The sequence below is a fragment of the Musca autumnalis genome, unplaced genomic scaffold (assembly GCF_047663935.1).
Source record: "Musca autumnalis isolate F117 unplaced genomic scaffold, ASM4766393v1 scaffold_5, whole genome shotgun sequence".
Lineage (NCBI taxonomy): Eukaryota > Metazoa > Arthropoda > Insecta > Diptera > Muscidae > Musca > Musca autumnalis.
Genome location: NW_027412088.1, coordinates 158,424,918 through 158,445,527, shown reverse-complemented (window position 1 = coordinate 158,445,527; position 20,610 = coordinate 158,424,918). Strand labels below are relative to the sequence as shown.

At 39.2% G+C, this 20,610-nt stretch overlaps 1 protein-coding gene across 1 annotated transcript; it reads right to left on the bottom strand.

Moving 5' to 3' along the window:
• Positions 1–9,013: 9,013 nt before the first annotated feature.
• Positions 9,014–20,005, bottom strand: LOC141405504 (uncharacterized). Its single transcript, XM_073989897.1, has 6 exons — positions 19,963–20,005; positions 19,340–19,599; positions 12,886–12,957; positions 12,751–12,818; positions 9,403–10,010; positions 9,014–9,321 (listed from the first exon to the last, which is right to left on the bottom strand). Exons 2-5 carry the CDS (start codon positions 19,581–19,583, stop codon positions 9,570–9,572), a joined length of 825 nt encoding a protein of 274 aa, XP_073845998.1. The 5' UTR covers positions 19,584–19,599; positions 19,963–20,005; the 3' UTR covers positions 9,014–9,321; positions 9,403–9,569.
• Positions 20,006–20,610: the final 605 nt, after the last annotated feature.

Genomic DNA, 20,610 nt, shown 5'->3' with positions numbered 1-20,610 from the left:
CAAACATTTAAAACCACAAAATTAAGCAACGATTGTATCTTTTATTGTTGAATTGCTCTTATCAAAAATTTCAAAATCGAAGGATCGCAAAAATGTTTTTTCCAGATGTTGTTTATATGCCATAACAAATACAAATAAACATTTTGTTCGGAACTCAGTAACACTTGCAGTCAGCCTAAAATTACGAATAAACGCTTAAACAACACCTTTAAACTTAACAACAACTATGCGGAAAATTGCTCAAAAAGCCTAACGTGTTCATTAGTCTTTATACTTTCAAATATGTTGGCCAATAAGTATATCAATGTAGTTAAATAATTCTCTGTAATACTTCCTCCAAATACTTTACATATTTCTTCAAAAATTTAAAACATTTTAAAATTTGATTAAAAAGTTAAAAAAATGTGTACCATAAGCTAATATCCTATGGGAACGAAAATCATTTCGGGCCCTTAAAAAGTTACCAAACCAAAAACGAAGTTACCAACCCCATAAATAGTTACCAATTTTAGTAACATTCTACCAACTGTGGCAACTGTGCCAACAATAATGATGTTCTCACAACACCTACCGTATCAACACAACAACTCAAAAAGCATTCACAGAAACGAACTCAAATAAAACTCGACACACGCCCATCACAACAACAAACACTACTATCGTAGAAAAACAAAAAACAAAAAGAGAAACACTGAATAAAGAAAAATTACTCAGAGGTGGAAGCGAGTCGATTTTCAGTCGGCAGTTCAGCAGGGTTTAGCCGCCGCCGACTACATCGGCTCAAATCGGCTAAAAATGCGCCGCTGTCAATTCGAGCGAGGATGGCGCGCGCCGAAATTTTTTAGTGAATTAATTAATTTTTTTTATTTATTATTGTTTGAATGCTAATGGCTAGAAGACAAAGGCTGATTTTGATAACTTTTATTTATACAAACATTTTTACAAATTTGTAATTATGAAGTATTTATTGAAGTCTTTTTCTTTATCAAGTCACCCTAGTGTCTTGTCTAGGAATCATTTTCTCAATACATACACATATACAATCGAAGGGGGGTTTCCTTCATGAATTGTAATGCCTTCAGTTTTTGAAGTTTTGGATATCATGTCGACTAATTTTTTGTTGGCTACGAAAAATAATCTTGCAAAAAATGCAATGAATCCAGTACGCTTACATATAACCGGATTTATTAAACACATTGCGTTTCAAATATCATTTCCATATGTCAAAAAATCGCGGTAAAAAAGGTTCACCCGGCAAGAAGCTATAATATTGGCCTGTTCCTGTAAATTATAAAGTGGTAAAAGTTGTATAATTCCCAAAAGTGGTAAAGCGGTTTCTACACGGTATGTTTTATGCACATAGACTGCCACTTTTTAAAAAAAAATCTTATATCACTTGTGGTGATCAGTTCCAACTCGGGTTCTTATATAGAACAGAATGATATGAAGTTTTAATACATTAACAACTTTTTTATACCCTCCACCAAGGTCTACAGAAGATTGGTCATTCAGAATACGGAGCAAGTTGAATATACTCACTATGCTAAAAAAATTGGTTTAATTGTAATTCTTTAATTAGCCGGCCTTCGGCCGACATTTTAAGACTTTATCCTTTGGACAGGTGCAAACCTAGAGCAAGGGAGCAACATTTTTTTATTTTTAAATTTTTGTCTTATTAGGTGGCATTTTTTACAAGGGAACTTTTGGAAATTCAAAGGCCCATATCTCGGGAAGTATGGATTTCCGCAACAAATGTTTTATATATTTGTGATCAGGGTGACGAGATATACCTGTGATAAAAATTTCATGGGAGGCGGCATGGAAGAGGGCGAAGAAGGTACGGTGGCCCCTGTCGAATCTGAGGACGAAAATGATGATAACTTGGAAAATGACGGCTTAATAAAGGTGAGAATTCTTCAATGTCATATTTAATGGTAATTATTTAATCCATTTAACGATTGTAGGCAAAGAAGAAAACTGCAGCCTCTACAAAAGCGTCTACAACAAAGGCTTCAACATCCAAGAAGACGGCTAGTGCAAAGACAAAGGCCCCAGCTAAATCAAAGAAATAGGTTATTTATTTTACAACTGCATGTTTAAATTTTTGTTGCATTTTGTGATTATTTTTGATTGAAATACATATGTGTACATTAAAACGTTTAAGAATATCTCTCTAAAGAATAAAGTTTTTATTTTTTCTTTATCAATGTCACAGTATGTGACATAAGATGGTGGGTTGGTTATAGAGCTGGCAAACTATCGATATCGGCCCCATTCGATTTTTTCGATATTTCCGGTTCAAAATATCGATAAAATCGATACTATCGTGGAATTGCCACCCCTATTTATTTACAACCCAAAATGGCCAACAAACATGTTTTGTTAACATTTCGTATGTCATTGAAGTATCTTCCAAAGACATAAAGTAATAAAGACCTGACAAAATGCATGCAACAAAAAAATGTTTACGAAACTTTTTATAGAAACATTACCCTTAACAGGTTGCAGTTAATTCAAAATCGCAACCAAGGAGGAACATTTCATGTAATGGTATCAGAAACGAAATTTATGAATTCAAGGATCTATTCAAGAATAATTCCATGTCAATTGAATCGGTAAATTCGGTTAAATACGTAAAAATGTATAAAAGAAAAAAATGTTATATCACCATATCGTAACATAACATTATGTTAAATTCAAAAGCCATTCACTGAAGAATGATAGCAAAAGAAATGTCTTATCTTGTTGTATTTATGTCTTTGTATCTTCTAAAACTCAATTTTAAACGTCGGTACTTTAAGTTTGCGTGCTCTCGAGGTGGAGTTTGAAGAGAATTGTTCCAGTCCAATTTGACGAAATCATTTTGTTACTGACTGGTCGGTGGAGTGTCGAGATGAGTTTAGCAATTATACCCACCATATTATGGTGGAGGGTATAAAAAGTGTTTTAATACGAAACAAAATAATCATTTGAATTAAAATTCTCTAGGTCATAAAGCCTTTCTGCAGTATGCCAGTAATTGCAAAACCCAAACGCAAGATCCAAGATGCAATTGGCTGGTGCTAAAATCATTGAAGTGCCCAAAAACTCTTTGGTATGATTATTACCATCGGTCAAGCAATTGTTTATGTCATGACTGGCATATATGGTGATCCATCTGAAATAGGTGTTGTTGTTTGTTGATCATCATCCAATCATTTGCCGCCAGATTGATTGTGCTGTCTTTGGACAAATTGTTGCAACATTTGCGAAACCTTTTGGTAAGAGGGCCTTCCACAAAACAAAGGTGCCGTTACTGCCTTGGCCACACGTAACGAAAAGGTTCGTGTTTTGCGTGATGCATTCTACCATCAAAACTTGCCCAACTTTGTCTTCGTCATCTACTTCCAGGGTTTCCGTGTTGGTTTACTCATCAAATCTGACCGTATTTGCGGTCAATACAGCAGCTACCCCATCAAACTAACTTCCTCATCAACCTCCTAGGTGTTTGGGCAAATGTTGGCCGCATCTTAACCGATCCCATCCATGACATATACTTTAATCTTTTAAAAAGCTTTATGAAATCTTTTTATTCGCTTACAGAAAAAGGTTACAGGTAGAATCAATCGCGTCTGTTACATGGTGGAATAAGAAGGTGTTACATGAAATCATACCAAATGTCAAATTTGCTCACAATAATGCATTACTGTGAATTGTTTGTTTTCATTTTGTATGTGATTTTATTCACAATAATGCATTTTGACAACTGGTATGAAGATCAGCTGTTTTTGCCGCTGTACCTGTATAATTGTGCCATGGTCTGTTAACAATTTGCTGGCTATTGTTTTACGGGTGTTCTTTAGTGATGCCAAGGTTTTCGATAGTATCGATATAAAAAACTATTCATCGATATTGGCGTAAAAAATTAAGTATCGATACTATCGATATTTCCATCGATGGTTTGCCAGCTCTAGTTGGTTAAGATAAGACTAATGTTTGGTTTACATTCGGCGTCTTTTCGTGATTTCGAAGGCGTTTCGTGATTTCGCGCGGAATCAAGCAAAAATTATCATGATTCCGCATACAAAAATGAAATCATCTCATTTCGTGATTTCAGCGAAATCAACATCGAAATCACAGTACACATGATATACAACCCTGCTTTTGTCTGAAAAAGTACCAAAAGTTGCAACACTTTTCACGTATCACAATAAACAAGGTAGATGGTTAATTGCTGCAACAAAAAATTTTAGTATCAAAATTTGTAAACAATGTGAAAAAAGTATTAAATTACTTTGTTGCAATGCTATTTTTCATTGTGTTCTCGTACTGTTAGAAAAAAGAACGAATTGCCAAAAATGGCTTCCCCATACAAATTTCTAAAAAAATATGGGAACGAAAAAATTACGGAAATTGCAAAAACTGCAGCAAATCAACGTATCAGCTATCGTATTTAGATGCCAATGAACATGCTGCTAGTTTCTACTAGGCCAAAATTGTATGGCAGAAAACAGGAGAATAGGGTGTTATTCGGCGCTATTTTTGTTTAAGGAGAATTGCAAGTCTTGCTAGACTTCAGAGTACGGGAACGCATTTTTAGCACTAAACGGGAAAACTGCTGCAAGTTCTGAACACAAATTTTATCTATCAAAATTTATTATTGTGATGTCTTAACGATAAAATCATTTTTTATTTTTTCATTTGTTAGTACTATACACAATTAATACGATATATAGATAATTTTACGATAATTTTCGAAATAAAGTTGTAAAGTTCTATATTGCCGTGTATTTTTGATGACTAATTCAATTTACAACAACTTGTTCTGAAAATTCATGTTCGATCAGCTGCGCATATGCATCTACCTTGATCATTGTGATATTTTGAAATCAACAAAAAAATAAGTGTAAACACCGGGATGTATTTCAGGATTTCGTGAAATCCAGTGGATTTTAGAGCGCAAGTGTAAACATGGCATTACTGCCAGTATAAAATAATCGTTTCTTTATAGCTATTGGGACTCCGAAACACGCTTGGGTTTCTTTTCATCATTCTCCACTTCGATGTCATCAGACAACTGTATATTAACTGCGGCCAAAGCTTCCCGTATCCAAAACCAACACCCATTAAATAGCGCGGTTTATCCTTGGGCAGGAGGTCAGTACCTGTGTGAACTAGAGTAGTATAGTTCATGAACGAACTAGTTCAATTGAACGATTCATTGAAAAGAGCGTATGAACTAGATCAGTCGATATAGTTCAATAGTTCACTGAACTGTAATCTGTCGGTGACCGTACGATCAACGAACGATTCACAATCTAGTTCAACATGTCGTTCACAAATATATAAAGTAACGGCATCGTCTATGTTAAGGGATGCCTTTGTAATGTGATCAGTTTGTTTATGTTTTGGATCAAGGTACATGGAATAGCTGTCCAAAAACATAGGAGACATAACATATTAAAATATGCCGAATCCAGATTCAATCTGCCTTTTTGGATAGAAAAAAAGGGAAAAAATAAAAAGAAACACACACACAAAACTTTTTTGCAATGACAATTTCTACACACACTCCCACACAACATACGACTTTTTGCCAGCCACCTAAATGAAGGATGTTTTTTCTAAAATTAATTAATCTTTCTTTAAGAATGCAATAAAATTATGCAAATGTAGTATTTTTGTTATAGATTAGTTAAATTATATTAGTCTTTTGTTTGTTTGTATTTGGTGTACGTATGCGTTTTCATCAAACGACCGATTAAGAGCCGGTGAACGATTTTGATCCGAATGATTGAACTGGACAGTGAACTATGAACTAGATTACTGACCTAGTTCAGTTTAAAGAGCTGAGCTATTGAACTAGATCTTTTAAATGAACTAGATTGTACAACTCTAGTGTGAACGGTACGCCAGAACTCGTCTTTGCTCAAACCACCAACAGCATAACCTCTTACCTTTCTTTCCATTAAACCACTTACGCATTTCTTGCGTAGTTCTGAATCCAAACCGCCTAAAGGAGAACATTAGGATTAAAACATTAATTCACATCAATCATTTCATTCTACTTTACCTTGTACTATGGGAAATAAGCTTTGGTCTTTGGTCATCAGCTTTAATACATCTATCCACCCATCTTATAGTACGGTGCATTGCCTCCTCCACCTCCTCCACTCTAGGGCCAGTTGTTGTTGTCTTCACTACATCATCCCCCTATAGCATTTTGTATCTCAATGGAATGTTCAGGCGTCTACATACATTCGCTGTTATCAATGGCGAACGGAAATTAACACCTTCCTCAAGAAGAGACAAGTTGTAGAAGAGACACCATTTGAAAACAACAGACAGACGCTCTCTCAGCAAAACAGCAGATAAGAAGCTTTTTGACTGTCGATACAATATAATGATTTTGCCGCGGCGAAAGCAAACTAAAAAAGATTTTGCCGCGGCGAAAGAAAACTAAAAAAGATTTTGCCGCGGCGAAAGAAAACTAAAAAAGATTTTGCCGCGGCGAAAGAAAACTAAAAAAGATTTTGCCGCGGCGAAAGCAAAAACAGCTGATTTTCAGATTAGTTGTGAATAAAATCTCATACAAAATGTAAACAACAATTCACAGCAACACATGCATGCACTCGCAAGGATGTTAGAGCTGTAAAAATGTCCGTTTGAACGACCTAGTACAATATAAAGTCGCTTGTTTGTCGAAACCTAACTATGCGTGTTGCGTGTGCGTATAAAAAACAAAACAAAATACAATACAGTATTTCAAATTCCAAACACATAAACACATGTATTTTGTTTTTGTTCCATTCAAATGATTTCAAAGGATATACAGTGTCCCACAAATGTCTTCGTACCCCAAATATATTTAGAAATATTCATGAAAAACGCGAAAAATAAACGAAAATGTTCAACATATTTGAGTGTAGATTTGTTTATTAAACACTTAATTTATATATAGATGATGAATAAATGTGTTTAAGTTACTTGTATGTAAGATATCAACGAAAAACTAAAATAAGATCAAAATTCAATACCACAAAAGTCTTCGTACGTTTTAAGTTTTCCTCCAATTTACTCAGAATACGATAATGAATAAATGGTGATGTGGGCTTTTCGGGTTTTACGAACTTCCATAGTAGTTTTTCTTTTATTTGTAATCAAATTTGTGAAAATAAACGTCAAAATGCCTGGAAAATATTTATCTGAGAAGGAAGGTGAATTAATCCTAAAATTACACGTAAAGGATAAGAAATCGTACCAGGAAATAGCGCAGACAATGTCCAGAAGCAAATCCACTATCCAATCAGTGGTCGGTCGCTTTAAATATGAGGTCCGTGTTGCAAATAAACCAAAATCCGGACGGCCCAAAATTTTAAACAATGGAGATAAGCTATTAATAAAGCGGATGATAGCAACTGATCCATTTATAAGTGCACCAAAAATTAGCGCGGAACTCCTCAAATCGAAGAATAAAGATGTCCACCCAGAAACTGTGCGAAGAGCAGTCGTAGAAGCTGGTTTCAATTCTCGAGCAGCCCGAAAGAAACCTTATATAAATGAGGTAAATCGTAAAAAACGTCTTGAGTTTGCCCGTCAATATCAACATGCGTCTCTCGAATTCTGGAGGACCGTAGTATTCTCTGATGAATCAAAATACAACATATTTGGTTCTGATGGGCGAATGAGGGTGTGGAGAAAGACAGGGGAAGCATACAACCCCAAAAACACAATAAAAACAGTTAAACATGGAGGAGGAGGTATAATGGTTTGGGGTTGTATGGCGGCAAATGGGGTCGGAAAATTGGAAATAATAGAAGGAGTAATGGACCATAAAGCATATATTGACATTTTGAAGAAGAATTTAAAGCCAAGCGTTGAAAAAATAGGTTTATCAGACAATTTTTATTTTCAACAAGACAACGATCCCAAACATATGGCTCATAATACTAGGATGTATTTAGCCTACAATACACCACATCTTTTAAAAACACCGCCGCAAAGTCCGGATTTGAATCAGATTGAGAATTTGTGGAATATGCTGGAAAAAAGAATAAGAACTCACCACATTAGCTCCAAAGAACAACTGAAAGCAGTTCTCCTGGAGGAATGGGAGAAAATTGACAGAGATTACACAAAAAAACTTGTGGAATCAATGCCAGATCGTCTCAAGGCTGTTATACAAAATAAAGGCTATCCAACTAAATATTAAAATTTCTATTTTCGCGAACTTTTTATTAATTTTATTGAAAACTCTCAAAAAGTACGAAGTCTTTTGTGCTATTGAATTTCAAACTTTTTTTAGTTTTTCGTTAATATCTTTCATGCACATAACTGAAATGCTTTTCTTTTTTCTCTTTATATAAATGATGCGTTTAATAAAAAAACCTACACTCAATTTTTTTTTAATTTTGTCTTTATTTTCGCGATTTTTATTAAATATATCTGAACATACTTGGGGTACGAAGACATTTGTGGGACACTGTATCAATATTCAATATTGGTGTAAATGGGAGCTATATACACCAAAATAAATAGCGTTCGGACATGCGTAAATCGACTTAGAAAGTGATTCTAAGCATATCCCTAGAAGGATCTATGGGTCTATCTCGTTTCCTTTGCATGTTACATACTAATGCACAAAGACATAATACCCCCTGACCACAGTGTGGTGTAGGGTATAAAAATAGGCTTTGTATGACATCAAAATTTGTATATTTATATTTGTATATTTAGGGTATAAACATGGACAAATAGATGACACTAGAGGAAGATTTGTTAAGGTTACGTTTTCTTCCCGACAAAAAATTCATTTCATTTCAAAAAAATTCTGACTGGAAAAGTGATACACTTGCGTGTGTGTGTATGTACGTTTGTCTTTTGACAACAAAACAATACTTTAAGAAAACTACACTTTTAAATCCTATTTTGTTAAGAAAATTTAATATCTTATTTTAAATGCTAATAGAAAAAATTAAATTTTAGTCCTTTGCAATTAGTTTCTTTAAAAATAATTCAACTCTCGCCATCAAAATTACAGTGTGAGGAGTAAAGTGTGTTTTACTTTTTATTTAATTAATTAATTTAATTTATAAGATACATAAGAGGAAGTAGAAGTGTTCTCAAAGACATACAATTGTAAAGATATGTAATGCAAGTAACAAAAAAATGCATGCAAAAAAAAAATTTATGTTCAATTCAAAAGCCATAGCATAAAAATGTCGTATCTTTCGTATCTTGTTGTATTTATGTCTTTGATGTCTTTGGTGTTCTTCAAAAAAAATCTGTAATTGTAATTCAGGCAATTCGTAGGACCCGTAGGACTTCAGGACGGACTTTAGACTGCAAAAAAAATTAATAATACATAAATGATGACACATTATTCAAATTAATAAATAATACATAAATAATGAACACACATACCGTTCCATCCTAAACTTCATTGAGGAGTCGTTGCTCCTCCTCTTCCGACATCTGTATTTCGAGGGCAGCCATTTGTTCACCCATTTGTTCGGCGTCCAATGGCCTCTCGACTTGCATCAACAGTTGCTGGCGTTGATCTTCTTCTTGTTGCTGTTGTTGGTGCCCCATCAATTGCTGCCGCTCGGCTTGCAGAAGCAACAGTTGCTGCCGGAGCAACTCGTTAGCCTGCAGCAATTGATTGACCAATTGTTGTTGTTGGTCTTGTTGTTGTTGTTGTGCTGCTGTTGTTGTTGCAGCACCTGCGGCTGGCGGGACACCTCACGTAGGTGTTGTTGCTGCTGTTGCAGTGCAGCTGCTCCGCTAAAACAGGGCTTCTCATCATCCGCATCATCCGACGAGTCCACAATTAATATAACCTCCTCGGACTTTATAACCTTCTCCGACTTCTTCGGTTCCTCCTCCTTTGGCTGGCGGCGCCGTCCCTCCATCTTTAGTTCTTGGCACTTTGGACAATAGAAGTCCTCGTAGGATTTGGTTGTTCTGGAGTTTTTCTTCTCGTGCCCTCTCTTACATGTTTTAATTGTTGTCACAATTTGAATAATTACTCCCTGCAAGAAAAGAAAAGTTATTGTTTATATCATTGTCACTATCATAAATACTTACGGTTCTACGCGACATATTTTAAAACAATAAATAAGAAAGAAAACAAGTATAAAGACGAAAGAAAACAATTTGGATTAAAAAACGACCGGTCATGAAAGATTTTGCTTTCTGTTCAGTGATAGTTGCGGGGGCAATAGGATCTTCAGTTCCTCGCAACCAAGCCGGAACCTACCCTTACCCCCATTGCCAGAGAGGCCTGCAATTGTTTCGGTGCAAATTTTGCAAAATGTAAATGAGGACTTACTTGTACCTAATAATGTACAATCAAACCCCCTCAATATTATAATGCGGAAGCTGTGTTGGAAGACATTCTCGAAGAACATGTTGATAACGAGAATGTTCCCCAAGATAATGCGGAAGCTATGTTGGAAGACATTCTCGAAGAACATGTTGATAACGTGAATGTTCCCCAAGATAATGCGGAAGCTATGTTGGAAGACATTCTCGAAGAACATGTTGATAACGAGAATGTTCCCCAAGATAATGCGGAACCTATGTTGGAAAACAGTCCCGATTTAAAAATGTTCACTAATTTTCTAGAGGGTCGGTTCGCAGAACCTTACTCTGAACGACAAGTACGAGTACTTAATGCTTTCTTACTAAAGTCTAGAAAAATGTATGAATCTTTGAGGGTAGATGAAAATGCTCCCATTCCCCCAGCATCAGATCTAGAAGCGCAGTGGTCTAGAATAGATGTAGGTTTTGATGAAGAAACAACCAATATTTTAAGGCATTTGTTCAATGAAATGCCTGAAAATGAAAGGCTATGTGTACTAACACTCGATGGAATGGAGGTACTATTTTTTGGAGATATGAAGCGTGTAGCATACGTCTTCCAAATACACGGCCTTCATTCTGATTGGGAACTTATATTAGGCATTCGAGTTTTTTAAAACGGAGTCGATGCGATAAGTGTCGCAAATACTACGCGTGAAGTATTAAATATCGCCAATAGCATAAACGCTAAAATTGCGATGATCACTTTAGATTACGCGTCACCACATACTAAAATGTTGCGTACGACATTAAACCAATCGTTTAATGAAATTGTGCAAGGGTATACAATACCCATTGCAATTGATTTGATGCATATCCTATGCACAATCACTAGAAACTTCGCTAGCGGCACGATAATTTTCAATAATATTGAGGTATCTACGGATTTTTTAGTAATTAAAAAAAGAATTCCATTGGTAACAGCTGATTATCGCTTTAATCACTTCAAAATTCAAACTTATTCCTCGTTGTATTATCAGGAAATTGTAAATTCAATTGTGCACTCAACACAACCTAGTTATCTTGAAACAAAAAACTTTGTAATTGGAATGATAAACTTTGTAGAATTAATACAATGTGAGTTATCTTATTCCTTAGAAGAGAAAATATTAAAATTACAAAGACTCATTTCATTTTTAAGTAATATTGAGCCAAAGACAGCTATGCCTTGGGTAAAAACAATGCAGAATATTATTCATATATGGGAAACATATGGTGATATTCCTCTAAACAAATTAACTACACATCACAATGTGGAAGCGTTAATTTATAACATCCGACACAAATACAATTTCACGCCAACTGATACACAAACATATTTGCTCTGTTCCAGAACCTTCAAGAAGCTACTATTTTTTACTACGATAGCATTTTTTCCTTTATGTTATCGGAAAAAATAGTAAAAATTAGTAGATTCTTGCAGTTCTGGAACAGACCATATGTTTCAAGTATAGATCAGATGCTGTCATAAAATACAAACGTACTTTAGATAGATTAGCACTGTGGAATCATATATTTGACAGCAACTTGCCTTCTGACAGGTTTTCAGACAATTAATTTTGCATAATAGTACGTTCATATATAACAGGATTTAACAAACACACTTGGTTTCAACTGTCGATTCCTTTGCTTACATTTCAAAAAATTTCTTATAAAGAAGGTTAACTCTGAAAAAAGCTATAATATAAAAAGCCTATAAGTTTTTATTTTCACAGATATTTTTGGAAAATGACAAGCGGAGCTACTCAATTACTTAAAGAAAAGGTAATGAATGAAAGAAAAGTAAATGAAAGAAATGAAAACAAAGCAAGATTAAGGTAAGTATAGAAAGGTAAGTATAGAACGGTAAGTAATGCTTGGTTTACATTTGCGAAATCCACTAAATTTCAACTGTCAATTTCATTGTTCAAATGTCAAATGAAATCGAATGAATTTCAAGTGGATTTCGTAAATGTTGACCAAACATTTCAATATCTACCTTCTCACTCACTTATTTTTAAGTTTGTTCCATTGCTCCAGTAACAATAGCCCACTTTCTTTACTTGCAAGAGTGTTTAAGCTAGTTTAAATTGCTCTGGGCCAACTCATAAACCGATGTAGTCCTCCAGCCTTCTTAAGCACGTCAATACCTGGCCTCATACCCAAGTGAGGAATCAGGCACTTTACGTATTAAGGAACCGGGATTGTAAAATTGTTTGGTATAGAAGTATAGCGTTAAAGTTTGACGGTTTTGTATCCAATCTAACCGTGGTATAATATCTTGGGCTACGGGGGCAATGGAGGTTTTGAAAATTGAGGTGAAGGTTTCTTTGTTATTGAATTTGCTGTTTCTTCTAGCACTTTGTCTACTTTTTTGGCATGTTTCAGTGGACCAACAACGCATTTATTAAGTAACTGTTGATAATTTACCCAAGCAAGGACCTCATTGAAAAGTTTTGTAGCATCCTTACCCACACCACGCTTAAGTTCGTCAACACCTTAAAACAATACAGCAAGAAAAATATACTTTAAACAAGGAATGTTTAAGTTACTTTGTACACTGACCCCCTGGATGAAAATCCATATAACGTGTTACATTGTACACCACCCCTCGTATGGCCATCCAAGCATCATTTCCCTCGCCGGGGATAACAATCTTGGCGCGATGCGAGGGCTAGACGTCGCAGATCTCTCATTCAACTTCCTGTAGTGTTGAACTGGGAGGCTGTGATCGACCAAAGGTTATCCACTCATTGTCAGATACCAACTTAGTGCACTGAAAGTCAAAGTGTATCCTTGGATTGAGTGACATATATTTGGTAGCGATCTCCTACCAAAGTAATTGAGAGATCCCCTAACACCGGGGTGTTATGCGACCTCGTGCCTATCGGTGTTCCAAGGTTTGCAGTTAGGGTACCAACTGTATTCGCACGGAGCCTCGCTTGATACCTGGGCACCTCAGCGAGTAGTCAGTGCCCCAGTCATGGTAGTGGAGGGCTATGCCATGGCTGTACTCAGCTCCCCCATTACCGTCAATTTCTTATGGATAATTCAAACTTTAAACAAAACCACAACAACAATCCCAAACCATCTTCATTATCGACCCTTGCATCGAACCCGGACAATGCCGCACCTCGTGCGAACACTCAACCCCTGGGCGGGGACGTCAACGAACCGACTCTGGACAATGTCAGTGACGCAATTAATAAGCAGAGCAGGGAATTGCTCGAGCTCCTGAGGGACAGTGAGAGTCTCCGACTCAGTCAGGAGAGCCCCCCTCCATGGGACTGGGAGAGTTGGGAGGATGATGAGATGGATATCACAATTATCCCATCTCAATCATCCACCGCTACTCTCTCTCGTGGTTTGGAGAGCTCTAACCTAACGGTTGAGGCTCCCTCTCCTTCAGGGGCTAAACTGTCGGTCGGTTCCGACAAACCAACCCTGAACAGGCAAGACGCCTTGGTTGAGGATGCTGTGGAGGAGGATACGTCGACGGCCTCCCCCATGTCTCCCTCTACCAAAGCCAATAAATCTCGGCAGAAGAAGGACAGGTATAACTACCGGAGAGCCATCTACTACTGTCGTAGATTTATTGGCAAGAACCCATCCGAGGTGACCCCGTCGGAATTTAGGGAAATTGGCCTGAAGATCAGATTTGTGAGGCGTTTTGAAAAGAAATACCCTCACTTTGAAAGGATCTCCCTGCCAATTGACCAGATCCCGACCCCTGTGGAGGCTGCAGTTTCCAGCTCAGCGGCTGAGAAAAGGGCAACCTCTATGGGGAGAACCACAAAACCAGTGCTGTCAACCTGCTCTAATCCCTTGCGAGCGTCTGCGACGACCGCGGCAGGATTAGACAGGTCGACTCCACTGGCCCCGAAGACTACGGAGCGTAAGGGAAGCACTGGAGTGGTCCCTTCCGTTTCGAAGTTGGTGCAGGGTAAAGTGCAGCCACCAGTTAGACAGCCGTCAAAGGTACCGCCTATGCCGACTGTCTTGCCAGTGTCTGCCACTGAACCCGCCGGGGTAAAGAAGGGTGTAGATCCAGTAGGGGCGACGAACTTACAGTTGACTGGACAACAGACAACTGTAAGGTCGTCGACACCTACTGGAGCTTATTCTTCTGATGTAAAGAGAGGTGCTGGCAGTGTGAGTGGCCATGGGGTTGCAGCGGATGACGGACCATCGACCTCAAAACAGAGCGGATACTCGAAGACATCTGCGCAGGAATGCGTCAAGAGGGTCAGATCTTCTGAGGATCCGCATCCTGTAGCTAAGAGGGTGGTGGATCGTCGACCGGGCAACCACATGGCACCGCTCTCACAAGGGACGACCGGTCAGGGGAAGTCTGAAGGGACTCAACCTGGGAAGGCTAGTAAAGCCGACCCAGGAATGTCATACCCACGGACTTCCAAGGGCAGGACCCCGTTGCCAGTTAACCGGGAAGGCGTGATCGCCCCGGAGAATCTCCGGGTGGCGATAATTGACAAGGCTGATCTGGATGGGAGGATCAGCGATTCCCACTGGATTGCAGTGGAAGGCCTGTTGAGAGAGGCCATCACCTCTGATGAGGTTGACGCCAGCAAGACCGGCTTCGGCAGAGCAGTCATCCAAAGGGGAATCAGAATTCTCTACTGCCAGGACGAGGAGTCGAGAGACTTCCTTGTCCAGCTAGTAGGGGATTCTGGTAACCTCTGGGAAGGCTGTAAACTAGCTGCTGTCCCTGTGGAGGAGATTCCCAGGAGGATTGTGGCCACTACGTGGGTGCCGCCTCCTGACTCTGACGCAGGGGGAGTTGTTAAGATGCTGCGGAAGCAAAATAGGGGTCTGTCGGTAGACGGCTGGAGGCTTTTGAAGCGCTTCAGAGAGAGAGACGGCATGGTGATGCGTTTCACCATTGACAGTGAGAGTGCTGAATACATCAGAGACTGTGGGGGAGTGCTGTACTTCGGGTCCGGTGGACTTCGGTTCAGGTTCTCGGGGTCACAGTAAGGTTGTTCAGCAGCACGGTCTCAAGGTGTTGCAGATTAATCTGCACCACTGTAAGGCCGCAGCTGCTGAACTCCTTCTCTCCCTCACAGACTCTGCTGTGGATATTGCTTTGGTCCAGGAACCCTATTTGTATAAAAATAGGGTTTCTGGGCTAAACAATAAGCACTTCTCACTATTCCATGCGAATAATGGAGATAAAGTAAGAACTTGTATTGTAGCTAGAAAAAGTTTAAATCTTATTCAACTCTACAATTACAGTGATGGTGATACGACTGTGGTGAGACTGGATGGGGTTACCGGTAGGGCTCTAGTCTTGGCCTCAGTCTATATGCCGTATGAGGCACCCGACCCACCTAGCGAATTGGTGCGCAAACTTGTGGAGGAGACGGCGGGCAGCTGCAGATTGGTGATGGGCTGTGACGCAAATGCTCACCACTTTCACTGGGGAAGCAGAGACACCAATACGAGGGGTGAGTCCATATTCGATTTTATTTTAGTTAATAATCTTAGAGTATGCAACAGGGGTGACACCGCCACCTTTCATAATAGGGTAAGGGAGGAGGTCTTAGACATCACTCTTACGAATATGGAAGATACTTCCATAATGGACTGGAGAGTATCGAATGAGTGTTCTTTTTCAGATCACAGGGCGATACACTTTCGAGTGCATTTTGGAGGTAAAAGGCAACTACCTCATAGGAATCCAAGGAGAACAAGCTGGGAAATCTACAACTCCCTTGCTTCCTCGAGGTTGTGCGAGTTCTCCGAACCACGTACAACGGAGGAAATAGATGGCCAAGTTGAAGATCTCACGCGTGTCCTCCTGTGTTGCTATGAGAAGTCCTGCCCGTTAACTTATCCTGGTAGGAGAACACAACCAGTTTGGTGGAATAAGGAGCTGGCTAAGCTTAGGAAAAGTTGTAGGAAAGCATATAATAAAGCTAACAGAACAAAGTCTGATACCGACTGGAATCTCTATAAAGAGAGTTTCAATCGGTATAAGAGTGAAATCAGGAAAGCTAAAAGGGACTCGTGGAAAAGCTTTAGTGAGTCGATAGAAGGGGTTAATGCAGCGGCGAGATTCCGTAAGGTGATCTCGAAGGATCCAAAACCCTTCGGGAGTATCAAACGGGATGATGGTACCTGGACTAACTCCGCTCTGGAGACTCTAGATCTGCTGACAGGAACACACTTCCCTGGGAGTGAGGATGCCAGCTCGAGTGCACCGAGTGTGTATGAAAGCAGGAACCGCACGCCCGAGGAGGTGGCTCTTGTCAACAGATTAATAAGCTATCCCAAGATCTCATGGGCGATAAGTACTTTTCAGCCATATAAGTCTCCTGGACCTGATGGTGTCATTCCAGCGATGCTTCAGAATGCACCGGCTGTGCTGATAACCATCCTTCAGAAGATTTTTAAGGCATGTTTACTACTATCGCACATTCCGGCACTATGGAAAGAGGTGACAGTGACCTATATTCCCAAAGCTGGGAAACCAAGTCACTCGTTGCCTAAAGACTATAGGCCGATTAGTCTTTCCTCTTTTCTCTTAAAGACTTTGGAAAGGTTGTTAGACTTAGAAATTAGAACTTTCTTCAGCAGTGACCTCATAAGCAATTCTCAACATGCTTATATTAAAGGTAAATCAACAGAAACAGCGCTACACTGTGTCGTAGGTTGTATAGAGAAGAATATGGGGGATTCGAATTTCACTTTGGCTGCCTTTCTGGACATAGAGGGTGCCTTTAATAACGTGAAGCTCGAATCCATTCATCTCGCTCTAGAATCACTGGGTGTCCCCTCTATCTTAATAGATTGGATTGACAGTATGCTTAGAAGCAGACTGATCAATTCTAATATTGGGGAGAGCTCTATTAGGAGATCTGTCACCAGGGGCACACCTCAAGGGGGTGTCTTATCCCCCTTGCTCTGGCTACTGGTGATAAATGGGATACTCTTGGAATTCGACAATTTAGGAACAAGGGTAGTTGCTTATGCGGATGATGTGGTAATCCTGATTAGTGGGAAATTCTTAACCACATTATCTGATTTAATGCAAAGGGCACTTGCTAAACTCTCACGCTGGACTCACAACAATGGACTGGGTGTGAATCCGGCTAAGACAGAGCTGGTGCTCTTTACTAGGAAAAGAAAGATCAGCGAGTTCGTACCACCAACACTAGATGGAGTGCAGTTGAATCTCTCTACGGAGGCGAAATACCTGGGTGTGATTCTTGACCATCAACTTAGATGGAAAAGGAACACAGAGGAGCGCACCAAAAGGGGTCTAATTGCACTCTATTCTTGTAAGAACTCGATAGGTAAGAGTTGGGGTCTGAGACCAAATGTCGTACATTGGTTGTTCTCGACAGTGGTATGCCCCATTCTGACCTATGGGTGTCTTGTTTGGTGGCAGGCCCTGAATAGTAAGTCAAATTTGTCTAGACTAGCTAGTGTGCAAAGATCAGCCTCAGTTCTTATTACGGGGGCAATGAAGAGCACCCCTCAAGCAGCACTGAGTGCAATACTGAACATCCACCCTCTGGATGCTTCTGTTCAGTATCTAGCATCCCGTAGTGCCTTGAGGCTCAAGGAGCTTAATCTATGGCGTACTTCAGGGTCTGGACATGCTAGCATTTTACATCTTAGCAGTCAGATCGGACTATGTGGCGGTGGGTCTGAAACAGACTACATCTCGCCTTCGCTGGACTTTGATGTAGCGGAGGTCTATATCCCTGCCAGAAGTGAATGGGAGCATGGCAGGCCACTACCCGATAGCCTCTCCATCTTTACTGATGGCTCTAAGATGGTCGAAGGTACTGGTGCGGGGGTGTACTGCAATGAGCTAAACATTAAACGCTCTTACAAGCTTAATACGAATTGCAGTGTCTTTCAAGCGGAGGTCTTCGCAGTAATGAAGGCCTTAGAATTAATAGTAGGACTGACGGACGAAACAGGTAGGGCAGTCACAATCTATGTAGATAGCCAGGCCGCCCTTAAGGCGCTAAGGTCTTATACTATTAAATCTAGGATTGTTCAAAACTGTAGGTCCTTGTTAAAAACTTGTAACTCACGTGTTAGGCTATGCTGGGTACCAGGGCACTGCAATGTTGAGGGAAACGAGATTGTTGACGAATTAGCAAGACGTGGCTCCCAGTCCTCTAACCTTATGGTAGAGGACTACGTCAAACCCCCGCTTTGCTATTTTCTCGGCAAGCTTAGCCAGTTCTACGCAGAGAAAACCGAAAGGATATGGCAGGACGTACCTGGTTGTAAGGTATCAAAGTCTATCTGGCCGGCTATCTCGAGGCGTAGGACTGCGTCCCTTCTCTCACTATGCAAGTCGGAGATCAGGATCGCCACAGGAGTCATAACTGGCCACTGCGGCATTAGATCTATGACGTGCAAGTGGGATGGCAACAGCATTGAGTACTGTAGGCTATGTGAGGATGAGGAGGAAACGGAGACAATTGAGCACCTTTTATGTAAATGTCCTAGACTAATTGTCAAACGGCATTTACTTTTTGGTGTACACGTGATTGAATCTCTTTCCTACTTTTCCTCTGTCGACCCAAAAATCTTGGTAGCGTACTGCAAGAGCCTTAAGTGGCTCTGGGGCAGTACAGTGCGGTCTTAATCTGCATCCCATTGGAACTCTCACAGTATCATCTTTGGCATCACCATAACAAACACCCTAACCAGCAAAAAATCATCATCTCCATTATGCATGCAATCACAATATATTCAACACAATAACCCTGATTTACATCACAACAACAACACCAGCAATCACCAATAACAAACACATTAACCAGCAACAATCATCATCTCCATTATGCACACAATCACCATATACTCAACACAATAACCGGATTCACCTAAGTACATCACAACAAAACACCATCAATCAACAATAACAACAATAGTCTGGATGATCACAATGGACCTCAAGGTCTCCGAGTGGAGTGGCTGTCAGCATTGGCAGTCACGCATCCTGAACCTAACCTAACCTAAGCATCATTTCTGGTATTGTGTTTTGCCAATTCTTCTGGTGTAACAGGTACAATGCGCCCTTTGGTTCCCGATAAATCAACACCCGAGTTTCCCAAACGTATCCAATCCATTAATGAGTGCCCGGGTTTCAAGGCACATTTATTGCGCGGATTGCCGGTAGCAGATCCTCCACCACCTCCAGAATTTGTTAGTATTGTTTGCGGAATCATCAAGGAAGTCGGTGGTAGCAAGTTGTTCCTCGTATTATTGGACATCGTGTGGTTTTAATATCTGGATAAGGCAAAGAGGAATCCAGTAGAGTTATTAATTTTGGTTAAGTTAAGTTTAAGCTTAAGCTCGGATAGGGACCAAATTGTTCCACAAATAGCTCTCGTCACCCTGATCACAAATATATATATAACATTTAGGAGAACAAATCCCAATATAAAGGATTTGCACCTGTCCATAGAAGAAAGTCTTAAATTTCTACTTAAAGAAGAATTTATTATTCCACAAGCCACAAGAGCTTTACAATGGTGTTATCCGTTATATACAAATGAATTTTGGAGCATATCTCGGGAAGTACTAAATGTTATATATATTTGTGATCAGGGTTACTTAAACTCAATTGGCTATATTTGATTTTAAACTCACACAAATATGTAATAGCTATTAACGGCGAATATTTTAATTCATGAAATTCAGCAAGTACATCTAAAAAACCCACCACAAGCGAAAATAAGATAAATGCACCGGCGAAAGTTACAGCAAGAAGAAACGCTGTAAACGATCTTGAAGATACGGAAATGTCAGAATAATGTTTTACCATAAACATTTGTTTTGACCGGAGCCTGCAAGGATCTACTATTTTTGAAATTTTGACAATTTATTTATAAATTTGTCGGGAGTTCAAAAATAGTTGATTCTTTCAGGCAGCGGAGCAGAGCAACATTTTTCTTTTATCCGTATCTATGATGGATTTCAAAATAATCCAATGGAACATAAAAGGCTTAATTAACAATTACGTCGATCTACAATTATTAATTCAGGATTATGGTCCTCAATTTATTTCACTGCAAGAAACTCATATCCCATTCCAATCTCATCCAATAGCGCCTAACTCGTATCATTCTTACTCAACCAACCACCCATCAAACACAAATGCAAAAAATGGTTTAGCTGTTTTCATCAAAAACCACATTCCGCACAAAAGAATTTATAATTCCTCAAAACTCCTGAATATCGTGGTAGAGATAACGCTAAATATAAAAATAAATATAAAAATGTTCACAGTTAATGATA

Excerpts from the sequence above, each read along its gene's own strand:
- LOC141405504 (XM_073989897.1), bottom strand. The coding sequence starts at position 19,583 with ATGTCCAATAATACGAGGAACAACTTGCTACCACCGACTTCCTTGATG. Across the intron at positions 12,819-12,885 it reads TATGGATTTTCATCCAGGGG|GTGTTGACGAACTTAAGCGT; the intron begins GTCAGTGTACAA and ends TATTGTTTTAAG. Across the intron at positions 10,011-12,750 it reads TCAATGAGGTCCTTGCTTGG|GGAGTAATTATTCAAATTGT; the intron begins GTAAATTATCAA and ends CTTTTCTTGCAG.